General features: G+C 40.9%; 1 protein-coding gene across 1 annotated transcript; it reads left to right on the forward strand.

Annotated features, from left to right (window-relative positions):
• The first annotated feature begins 1859 nt into the window (after nucleotides 1–1859).
• Nucleotides 1860–8010, forward strand: LOC131285589 (receptor-type tyrosine-protein phosphatase H-like). Its single transcript, XM_058314449.1, has 5 exons — nucleotides 1860–2741; nucleotides 3621–3777; nucleotides 3847–4551; nucleotides 6949–7565; nucleotides 7660–8010. Exons 1-5 carry the CDS (start codon nucleotides 1860–1862, stop codon nucleotides 8008–8010), a joined length of 2712 nt encoding a protein of 903 aa, XP_058170432.1.
• Nucleotides 8011–12557: the final 4547 nt, after the last annotated feature.

Consider the following 12557-nt stretch of genomic DNA (forward strand, 5'->3'; position numbering starts at 1 on the left):
TCAGTCGCAGCCGTTTGAATTCTGTGCAGCTGTATGCTCATTTAAAAAAAAACACCCACAAGCACTTGAGCCTCTTATCAAACGACACAATGAATAATACCACCAATCTTAGCTCTCGCTTATGCACAACACCAGTTGGGTAATGCTATCCGAAAACAAACGAATATAACAAATTCTTTCCTTACCACTAGTATCACTTGTTCTTAGTGGGTCGATAAGCGATCGCTTGCCTGCCGCCCTGCAGAATGGCCACTGCCCTGAGCAAATCCTATATTACCCCATTGGTGACAGTCTTTTGCGGACCACGGTTTTAGCTGGTAACTTTTCATTCTCCGATAGTTTAGTTACTCTGGTGACGTAATACTTATCTAAAATATTTCAATATGCTTTCGTAGACCGTTGGCCCGCGTGTGGATTGGATTGCGAACTACACTTTCTCGATCAATCGGTACGTTTCTACGCAAAAGAGTCGAATTCCAAGTGCCAGGTTTTCCCCTTGTAATGTGAAGTCATTGATAGCGCGGCAATACATGGTGTAAAACTATATGGAACTATCTCATAACGTCAATGGGTGATGGATTAATTGAAAATACGTTTATTGATAGGTCGCTGATACAGCATTCGTCTGGTGCTGACAAGTTCCTTGCGTCTATCGTATGTTGCTGACTTGTTTTAAGCTTTGTGGTTGTTTTTCCCATTCAATTTTAAACCAACACATTTATCTCTAGCAAAGTAAATCATTTATTTGAAAGACTGTTATTGACAAAAGAGAAACGATATTTTAACTGTGTACCTTAACATTTTTCCTTTCTATGAACAAAACCCTTTCATTCTTATTAAATTTTTCACTGTACTATCTCTAGCATTTCAAAGCTCCAGTTATCGAGGTGAATCACCCAACTTTGTGTAGTGCCAAGTTGGACTTGATGAAACTTATGCCCTAGTGACGAGTGAACAGGGATCGAATCGAACTCTTATTGTTTTTTTTTGTGAATTTGTTTGCCGTCTAGTGATAATAAGCAGTTGCCATGAAGTTCAAACTCATTTTCCACCTGTGGCTGGGAGTCCTGAGCTTGGTGATGCCAAATGAGTGCGCCGGAAAGGCTGCTAACACGCTGACGAAATCGGAAAAGCATTTCAAAGCAAAAAACAAATCTTTAAACAGTTTACTAACTACAAAGTCCGAAGAAAAGACATGTAGTGATATAAACGGTAAAATCGACTTGAAAAATAGAATACTACATATCGAAGAATGGAAGCAAGAAGAAAATATTACTTATATGATAAACATTACCTATCTGCTCTTGAATAAATCAAGAAACACCTATGATACAAAAATCTTGTCAGACGCACAGACCAACTCTCTTCAGGATCACAAGCTACCAGTGGATGTATGTAAAATTACACGTCTTGAAGTATATAAAACAGATACCATTTCAAAAGAACGTGAGTGCGCAATATGGGAACCAGCCATTGTTGACTTAAAAGTATCAAAAAAGGATACTTATTATATTGTCCAATGGAAGATGAAACCCGACTGTAAATCAAATCGTTACTTCATCGTTGAGCATGGTTCAAGCGTAGTAAATACTACGGATACTTCCGTCATTTTCAACAACTTGGTGCTATGCAGAGTGTACCACTTTGAGATAGTAGAAATTAGAAACTATAACATTACAGTGCGGAAAGCATTTCAACTGATTACATATCCTGAAACATCGATATCAAAATGTGCAGTGAATGTCTCATCTGTAAAAATAGAGGTTGCGTCGGAACAAGGGCTATGGAAAACCAAAATTTTAAATACCTTGGATTCGTCTAAGCCAGGCCATATGGAAAATGGCTCTATCAAGTGTAGCATGGTAGACGTGAATAATATTACCAGAACTTGTAAATCAAATCCAGCCGCAACCAATCATTCGTCAAAATGTTTGGGACCTGAATGTACTCTACCTCCAGTGTGTTCGATTCGGGCAGATAATTCCTTGAACTCCAACATCAAACCTCAAACCATTGGCCCTGTGCGTGATCTGCGTTCTAGTACAAGCCTGGATAAAACTGTCCTACTGAGTTGGCGGCCTCCGATAGAGGGACATGAATGTATCAAAGAATACCTCATCACATGGGGATCTGAAAGTGAAACGATTCCTGCACCGAGCACGTTTTACTATGTGACTGATCTGGAACCTTGTATGCGCTACAATTTCACCGTGAACACGATCGACCAAAGCAATGACAAAGGCACACCGGCAACCATCGAGGACACTGTTCGTGAAGAGAATCAACTTTCCGAGGTGACGGAATTGGAGCTGAACGAGGTTGAACCACGCTCCTTGACCGTCAAGTGGAAAGCTCCCGTCAATGGAACATACTGTGTGGGATCATACCGATTGGCAGCGTGGTACAATGATCCTCAAACTGGCGAACCGATTACTGTCTTCTCGAACACCACCGACGATCAGCATGTCACCTTTGGCGAGGTGATAGCTTGCATGACCTACACGGTACAAGTGATACCGATATCCTTCAGCAACAAGGATGGCAGGAATGATATTGGCACGCTGAAAACGAAGGAACGAACGATTCTTTCTTATCATATAGAACCGATCCGCGCGTTGTCCATCAAGGCTCGCAGTTTGCAACTTTCCACCCAACTGCTCGGCGAGAATAATAACAACTGTTTACTGGTCAGCGTGCGTTTTAGCTGCAGCAAGGATGGTGAAATTGATCCAGAGTCTCAGGTAATAAATAAAACACTTTTCATTTAGTACGGGTTGCGTGACGAATTTATGCAGTAAATCTGGACAAACAGTTTCTCACTCTTGCGTATTAATATTCGGAAAATTTTGTGAACTCTGGAAAGGCTATTCTGTTAGGTACCAACAAAAGAACAGACAAACTAAACTTCTGATCAGAAATTACTGAAAGCAACGATAAAGAACTATGCGAGGAATTTGTTATTCACCATCATTTAATATTTTGTTACATTATGGAAAGTTCAGTTCAATTCAGAAGATTAGTTTACAGGGGGTTTAAATCGATAGAGCAAGCTTAAATAACTTAAGTGCTAAGGGCCCTGTTTGACTGTGCCGAATTGGTAAATTTTGATAGGGTATTGTTAAACTACATTAGCCAATCATGTTAGTGGAATTATGAGTTGAGTTATATGTGGAATATTGTAGTTTTCATTTTAATAGATCAAGATTACGTAAGACAAATCGATACCCGCCATATTCCAGACTAAAACTTTTTTTAAATGAAGTTGGAAAATACCCAATTGAAGTTTTCGATACTACGATGGGTGTAGCTAACAACTAGTATTCGAAATTAAAGGGCTCTCTTCATAACAAAATATGTTCATTCGTTTATCCGTTTTGTTTCAATACCCAGCGCAAAATTAAATTACGGTGGGAAAATGATAGAGTTCTAGCTAGGACACCGTCGACATCTACTAATCCTTGGTTATTTTTTTCTGATACGTAACTCAATAACCTTTTCAGTGCTATTAAAATTATCTCAATCTATCTTACGCTAAGATGACTAACGATTCGTTTAAATTTACTCATGCACGTTATAGTTCTTCATTCCACTTATTGTTCTATGCACTTTCGCTTTTATAGATTGTGAGAGAGTTCGTTATTAGCGGTAATGAGAGCTTCGAAGGTATCGTTGAACCGTTGGTGCCCTTTACGTCGTACGAATGCACTGCCCAAATCCAGAATATTGCCGGTTGGTCTGATGCAACCCCTGCTTATGTGTTTCATACGGCGGAAGATGGTAACTTTTTGGATAGTAGAACGTCCGATGGTGTGAACTAAAAACCTTTGAAAACGTATTTCTTTTCAGTTCCCGAAAGCCCCAGATCTCTGAAGCTCGTTGGTGATCGTGATTCGATCGCAGTCGCATGGAAAGCACCCACCGTGAAGAATGGAGTCGTTGTAAGATACAGAATTCATGTGCGTATGGTCGAGCAAAAGTATCCCATTCCGAAGATCTGCGATTCGTTTGAGGAGTACAACGAAACCGTTGACTTGCGCGATGAAGTTGAGCCGGAGGAGTCGCGCAGTTGGGACGGAGATCAGTTTGAGTACACGATCACCAGATTGAGTCCGTTCACGCTGTACACCGTACAGGTTGCTGCAGCGACTGGGGCAGGCGTTGGTTCGTACACCGAGCCGCAAGATGTGGTCACCCTTCCCAGCGTACCGGAAGCCGTGCAGAATTTTGCCATAGCGGAAATAGAGGGCCCAGAGCTAAACCAGACGAACCGATCGGCGGTAAAACTTTCCTGGCAACTTCCATGTCGGTTGCATGGGAATCTGACAGGTTTCGTTGGCCGATTGTATGGTACGCGGGAAGAGGATGGATCTCCGCCACATGAACTGACGTGGAATGTTGGGGTTCAAGCGAATGAGATTAATGACACGTACTTTTACGTCGAGGATCGACTCAAGCCCGAATACATTTATACGGTTTCGATAAGCGTAGAAGTGGCCGATGTGGCTGAACAGAGTCCAGAAACAACTATCTCCTTTCAATCTCCGGCCGGAAGTGAGTATGCTTATGTACGGGAGTAATTTTTATTTGCTCTTCTAATTGTTACCAAAATCATAATTTACAGTTGCCTCAATAGAACCGACCAACACTACCTGGAAAAGTTACGTTACAAAATATTTGTTTCTTGTCATTCCTACATTTTTTCTTTTCCTTCTTGGCGTAACGGCTATTTGTCGGCAATGCCTCCCCGTTAAGGGCCCTAGACTTTTTTCCTTTTGAATAGTACATGGTAAGTCAATCTTCTCTTACAGGGAAGGGTCCGGTCTCGATTGGGTTTCGCATTCACGCATTAAAGATAGTGTGCCGATAGTCATGGGCCGATTTTCTCACCGACGTTCCTGCTCGACTATCGCGAATCCACGTACACATTTCTTTTTTGAACTCATTTTCCCTTGAACCTAGCGAATTTGAAGAAATGGAGGAGGTTGATTTTATAAACTCGATGCACTTTAGTTTAGTTACATTAGTTTGTCGTGTCTTTTCCCACAAAACATCTTCTGATAATCTTGAATCTTCATGATTTCTAAGTTTTATGATTTCATCTTTACTTATGTGAATAAACATGTCGGTTTCGATTTACTTCATCACTTCTTCTGGTTATTTCAGTTTAGTTGAACAATAAATTTCCGATTTGGTAAAGCAATTAATCTGTATGTATTGCACCTTTTCCAAAACTCGTTTAAAATATTTCTAAAACAATATTTAAAAAATAGTCTTTCGAAGAGAACTTGGTGTATTGGTGTAAATATTAAAAAAAAAACTTGGAATAATCTGGCATACACTTTTATTATGAGTAATTCAAGTGTAGGCTGTTATTATTATCGTTATTATCAAAAAGCGAGTTTTATTTTTGAATGTTAGTACAAAATTTATCATAAGTTGAACTAGACAAAAAGCTTTTAAACAGTAGAAATTAATTCTCAACTGCCACATTAGATATTCAATTAGTCACCCAACAGGGGAAATTATTGTACTTTTCTATTCCTCCTATAAGAATTGGATACTGCTATATATCGGTTCGGATAGTAAATAGGTTGAATTTGTGGTGTCTTTTGAAGTATTACCTTCAATAAATATGTGTTACATCGGTCATGAACCACCGGGTCATTAGTATTAGTTGCGGTGAATCACAGCCGTGTCACGAACTGTTACTCATTGAACCATTTCGATAAACACGTAGAGTGTGTTACCAGTTGAAAGCGAAGTAATTAATCACAGTTGCTGCTGGTTGAAAAAAAGGTTTGTAAATGGCACGCTCTTATCAGAAAATACTCATTACTACAGTTTTTTGATCAACAAATAATTTGGTTTCGACTCTTATTCGGTTTCATTCTTGGACGGACTGCTCAAGAGATATCTTGAGTTTATGTTCGTCATCCGAGTTAACTGTTTGTTTCAGAAGCATTAGGAAGAAGAAGTTTGAGAAGCACTAACGATTTTAAATTTATTATAAGTGACTTTAGTAAAAGGAAGTGTTAGCTTTCCACTTGTGATATGAAATCTAACTTAAACTGAACGATCGGTTGTGGTTCATCAGTGATCGTAGTAGCGTGATTGGATCTTAAACCAATTTTCATTGTCGAATCAATATATTCTTCATCGAAGTTGCAATTTCATAGTAGTGATTCTACAAAGTTGCAGGAAACTGCGTTGCGAAAAAATGAAGCAGAATACATACATTCCCAAGCTGCAATCGTTCATTGTGGTACTAGTGATGCTACATAAATGCGTTGCTTCTGGGTCAAATACCACCTCCCCGGAACCAACAAATAGTAAGTTCGAATGATCGTTGTGTACCTGCTGTGTAAATGAGCTTACGGTTTTCCTATATCGTATCGTGATTTCCAGATTTGTCGCTTGAGGAAATGAGTAGTTGTTTCGAAGTGAAGATTCCTGATGAAAAAGTTTATACCACACAATTAACAGTAGTTTTGAAACGAATCAAAGAATCACCTCCAAAACCATTGACCTGTAGCTTTCACTTTGCTTTGCTAGTGTCAGAAAAAGGTTGCCAGGAGGAACCACACCCTGTAACAGAAGCATCAAATATAACAGGAACGAATGTAAAAAAATGGTTCGAGGCAATCAAAGCAAAGTGTACCGCGCAGTACCAAGCCACGCCTGAAGATAACGTTTTCTGGAATCCTGGTACCAGTGATGAATCAGGCCAGCTGTACTATACGATTGGTGAAAGTAGTTGCAATTCTACAGGCGAACATGTTGTAACGGACCACTATTGTAACGGACCGTTGAAACCTGACACAGAATATACGCTTATCGTGCGGATAATCAAGGACGATAAATTCATCGACACCGATCCAATAATCCTTCGTACCAAGCATGTTTCCCATGTTGTGGATATTGTGATTCTCACTATCTATGCTTCACTAGTTACGGTAGCCGTAGTCCTACTTGCCGTTTGGCTCAAACCGTATTGTTCCAAGCAGTGGTGCAGGGAAAACAATGCCCTCCAAAAAAAGGAAACCAGCGGTATTTCTGTGAAAAAATTCCGTGGTCAGTATGCACAGATTTACGAGTCCAACCAACAAGGTAAGATAAAGGACGAGTATGAGTCAATCGTCCAATACCAGGACCACAACTTCAATGCGACCGCCAGGAGCGGTATTGCTAACGATTCAAAAAACCGATACGACGATATATTACCGTTCGATTTCAACCGAGTGCAGCTTGAAACCGAAGAATCTGACGAAGGCATTCCTAGAGACTACATTAACGCGTCCTTCATTGATGGTTATACGAATCGGCGTGAGTACATCGCCACGCAGGGTCCGTTCGAGGAGACGTGTTATGATTTCTGGAGGATGGTGTTCCAGTACGACGTTGAATCGATCGTCATGCTTATTCAACCGAGCGGTGAGGATAAGAACAAGTGCTGTCAGTATTATCCGCTCCTCAATCGAAACATGGAATATGAAGACATCGAAGTGAGATGTACACAAGAGATAAATTTATCCTTCTATTGCAGGCGAAAGTTCACTGTATACAAGGTAATGTTAAGTTTTGTCTTTTAATCTCGTTCGTTTATGTTTTTAAGATGTATGACATTGTTTGATAAATTTATTTTATATTGCTTTTTTGCAGGGAAATGTATCGAAGATAGTGTCCCAGTACCATTTCCTTGACTGGCTTACTCAGGGCTGTCCCACAAGCCCTTCGAATCTGATCGATTTCATCAAGATCGTTCGAAGGGAACGAAAAAACAACGCCATACCGCTAGTGGTGCATTGCAGCGCCGGAGTGGGTCGTACCGGAACCTTCATTGCATTGGACATCATTCTGCAAAGGATGGAAAAGGAGCAGCAAATTTGTGTATATTCTACCGTAAAAGAACTGCGACGAAAGCGCGTCCATATGGTTCAAACGCTGGACCAGTACGCTTTTCTCTACCGATGTTGTTTGGACTTTACTGCCAACAAAGACTTGAAAGGTTAGTATAGTTGTAATAGTTTGTTAGCAGGGTTTTCATTTTAATAGATCCATCTTATCTTCTCTCTCCAGATTCATAAAAAAGTTCCATGGACTTAAGTTTTACCAAATCGCTCGCAAAGATTAACATCGAATAACTAGTTTTAACGACACCGTGCTATATTTTTATTTTCTCCATTCAAATTTATTTAGCTAGTAAGCCTTATATGCTTCGAAACTCAAAGAAAAAAAACCAACGAAAGGTAAGCCGGTTGACATTGCTGTCGCCAATTTTGTTAAATCCTACGAATTGCTTGGCGTCATTTTGCTTACGGAAATATGAGTTGCGGAAAACGATACAAATAATCCCTATATAAATATTTTGCATTTGATTTCAACCGTGTGTTGTTGAACGTCGAAGAAGAAACGAAAGACGCTATCAACGACTATTTCAACGCATCTTCCATCACTATAGGACCTATCTGGAGTACATTATTCATGATCATTCAACCAACCGACCATGATCATGGTGAAAAATGCTGTTAATATTATCCTCTTCTCAACCAGAGTAGCAACTATGATAACATAAAAGTAAGGTGTTCTAAGAATACACAATTAGCTTTTTTTCAAATGAGCCAAGCTGCTCTACAGATATATTTATTATATAATTTATGTTGTTATCTAATTACAAATACTTCTGTTCCAGAAATATTCATATGAGGAAATCTATAGAAGACAGTGACTTATTACCATGATTTCGACTGGCCCTCACATAGCTACTCCTCCATTTCGACAAATCTGACCGATTTCATCAGGATCGTTCAAAAAGCTTCACCATGTACGAGTGGGTCGTACAGGAACCTTAATTGCGTTGGACAACATGCTACAATAGATACAAAAGCAGAAGGAAATCTATGTGTACGCCACTGTAAAAAATCTACGCTGGAACCGTGTCTACAAGGTTGAAATGCTGGATAAACATGTTTCTTTCCACCAATGCTGTTTGGAGTACGTTAATAACAATGGCTTTATAGGTATGTATTGTTTTGTATGTATTTGATTTTTTAAAGCATCTTTAATTGATTATTTTATTTGTTTTAGGATTTGAATCGTTTATCATAAACTTTAATTTATTTCAACTGCTACAGTTGTCTAGCAAAAGCGAGAATTCAGGTGTTAAAGTTCCATAAAAGTACTCCAATTAGTTTGCAGTTTCCCACTTACCAATCTAAAAGATCATTAAAATTAATTGAATTTACGAAAGTTTTCACTAATATGACATGTATTTCAATAAATGTATTTCTTTAAATGTGAAAAACTTTGCGTTCCTTCATGCCATCGTTATTTCTCTGATTTGCATTTGTTTTCCTTCCGGATGTATCTATTTAATATCCACACAGAGTATATCAGCCGCTTCTTGGAAAAAATATCACCTAAATGCAGAATATCGCAATACCGATCGCACCAACTAGCCTGCATACCCGCACGAATGTCTTCGATTTCCTACTCAAGTGTCACCGTATCGTTCAAAAAAAAAAAATCCTTGATACCTGAGTTTCAGAGACCTTCAAATGACTTTCCTCTTTCCTTCCAATGTCGACAACCAGGAACGAAACGACAAAAGCAAAGGATTGCCCGCATAACCTGTTCCGAACGGGGTTTCCTTCAACCGCATATAGATCGATCCAGGGTTTGCTAAAGCTTTGGGAAATCAATTATCGCTAATCGTGTTTAAGGACCCTTGTGTTCCGTCCCATCGGAGTAGAAGGAAGCAGCGAAAAGGGTTTCCTGGGACGATGCAGGTAGCGGCCTGCAGCGATCGATCGTTGAAAAACTCTTTTCCTTTCTATTAGCTTTCACCGCAAGTCTTCTAATGCACTTCCGTACCCTTTTATCCAGATTGCTTTCAACCTCTTTAGTGCTGCACTTGTTGTCTCGGGTGTCCCTTTTCTACTCCCTGCAATGCAGGTAAAGAGAGCTAAGCCTTTTCTAAATTGGACACAGCAAAAGGGTTTAACGAGCCCGAAAATCAATCAAAACAATCGATGATCGATTTCGAACCACAGGGAATGGGAAAATGCTCGGCCATTTAGGGGTCCACTGTGCCATCAAAAAAGGACTAATTTTCTGTACACGGCGCAGTTAGGGTTCGAGGACGTCGGAACATGTTTCTGCGCAGGTTGAGGGCTCGTCACCGAACAGGTAGAGAGTTAGGAAAAAAAGGGTTCGCGTCTAACCCCTTTCCTAAACAATCCAACAGCAACCCTCTTTCGGTGTGCGTAAAGCATGCGTCAACGGAGGCTGTGTGTGTGTGTGTGTATGTGAAAGGGCGTCGCTGTTTGATTCCCTCAATGGGAATTCGATAACCCTTTTCTACCTCGGCCTGCAAATCACGGTAGAAACGCTCCATAAATGCTGCGGTAGACCATCACGACAGGTTTTATATGCTTTTATGGTTTTATACACAAACATAATCGAAAGGGGTTACATCTCACCCAAACGTAGGTTCTTCTTTTATTTCCCTTCTCCGGTCGCGGATCTGTGAACTTCGGGAGAGAAAAGGGTTTATGTAAGAAAAAAGGATGGAAAATGGTTTATGTTCCGTCTGTGAAACCCTTTTGCTACCCTCGGAAAACACACGTTCCGCTGCGTTTGCGCAATAGAAGACGCACGAAGCGGAAGCGCTCGAACTGAAGTGGGTAAGAAAAGGGTTACATTGTACTCAATTAACGGTTTAATGGCTGTCAAAAGATGGCGTTTGTGGTAACGAGGTGTCGGAACTAATTTTAACAATCCGAAACAATTCAATTTGCTATCGTGAGAACACGGAGAGTCGAACGAGAAAATTAAAAAAGAGAGTTGAATTGTTTGATGTAAGTCAAATAGTCAGTAAAGTATACGTAAAATGCACTTAAATACTTAAAATATACTACTATTCTATAAAATATACATACAATTATATTAATCATCTAATGTAAGTATATTCCACGAATCTTATTTTATTTTAGAGCACTCAACATTCAAAACTGTATTTCCAATCGTATTTTTTGTTATAAAATCTGTTCAACCACCTTCCCAGAAAAAAAGGAAAAGAAAAACATCCTAGCCTTTCCTGGCCCCCTGACCAGTCGTAATCGGGGTCGTATTCACGCTTGTGTGCGTAATAAAAACCGTAACGACTTAAATTTCTGCCATTTCGGCCATTCGCGGGGCAGGCAAGGACAAAGGGTGGTGAAAAAGGCCCACTCGTTAGACTCTCTGTTCCCTTCGAGCATCTTACAACGACCCTCTCCTCCGCACTTTTTCTACTTCTCCCGGAAGCTGGACAGAAACTGCCAACCCTTACGAATTCGTCGTGGACGCCAGCACAGCCGTGCTAAAGGCGGAACGCAACCCGGAACAGGGAGGCAACCCATCATACGATTTCGGACTGCGACGGCGAGTGCCGATCGAGCGGAAAGAACCGGCACCCGGGAAAAACCGCGCGCAACAGCACAAAAAGGGTGCGATGGCGCGTATGGCGCATTGCCCGGACCGTTTCGGACTGGAAAAGTAAAATAATACAACCCCTCGGGAAAGGTCGGTAAAAGGGGACGAGATGGAACGGAAAGCAGTCAACGGATTTTTCACCGAAACACAAGCGGGGTTGGGAAATACATACGCAAGAGAAGGGGTTCATTGGGAAGGATTTACTAACGTCGAACCATACACACACAAACACACGCACATATAAGGGTTTCCCAAAAGCCGGGTTTGGCGGAAAGGAAAAGAAAATCCACCCAACCCCCCCACACACACACGTGCTGGTCGTTAGCAACCATGGAAATGGCGCACGAAAGGGATTGATTCACGGCCTTTTTTTTATTGTACGAACGAACGGGATGTATCGGGATCGTTCGAATATGTGTGAGGTTGTATGTGTATGAGGGTGGCTGTCCTCAACATCCGAGAAGGCGCGGAAAATGCGGAAACGCGGCTGGTCAACAAAAAAGGAAACGAAACGACAACCGAAAGGGATTGGCGTCTTTAGAGCCCATAAATTTTTGATAGAAGGATTTGGTAGCACAATTTTCCCTTTCCCAAGATAGACGAAGGTCCGCTGGTGGAAACAGAAACCACCCCCACGCTCACACACACGTGCCGCCGACCTTGCCTTATCTAACGCACCGAAATAGCACCTCGTCGTCCATTGGCGAAAGAATCGGTCCGTCCGGTCGGCTTTTCATTCCCCAATGGGGTAAAAGTTTTCCTTCGTAAGCTCCCATTCTGATTCGACGCGTAAGGGGTTACGCGCAAAGCAGCCGGAATTCTAACCCCTCGTCAAAGGGTCGTCCTGGGGGTTTTCGGGGGAGGTTTTCGTGCCCTTCAATAACGGGCCCGTTTTCGTAACTCATCCATTCAATGGCATCCGCTCGTTCGTTTGGCACCCGAAGAAAATTTCGCCTCCAGAATGAAAGCAAAAATTTTGCTTCTAAATTTTCTTTACTCTCGTCTGATTTTTCTTTTGTCCAGTTCATCCAAACAACAACAGTGACGTTGTAGGGAGAACAGAAATGAAAAGAACGGAAAAAGAA

Source organism: Anopheles ziemanni, chromosome 3, assembly GCF_943734765.1.
Source record: "Anopheles ziemanni chromosome 3, idAnoZiCoDA_A2_x.2, whole genome shotgun sequence".
Taxonomy (NCBI): Eukaryota; Metazoa; Arthropoda; class Insecta; order Diptera; family Culicidae; genus Anopheles; species Anopheles ziemanni.

Excerpts from the sequence above, each read along its gene's own strand:
- LOC131285589 (XM_058314449.1), top strand. The coding sequence starts at position 1,860 with ATGGTAGACGTGAATAATATTACCAGAACTTGTAAATCAAATCCAGCC. Across the intron at positions 3,778-3,846 it reads GTTTCATACGGCGGAAGATG|TTCCCGAAAGCCCCAGATCT; the intron begins GTAACTTTTTGG and ends ATTTCTTTTCAG. Across the intron at positions 7,566-7,659 it reads GAAAGTTCACTGTATACAAG|GGAAATGTATCGAAGATAGT; the intron begins GTAATGTTAAGT and ends GCTTTTTTGCAG.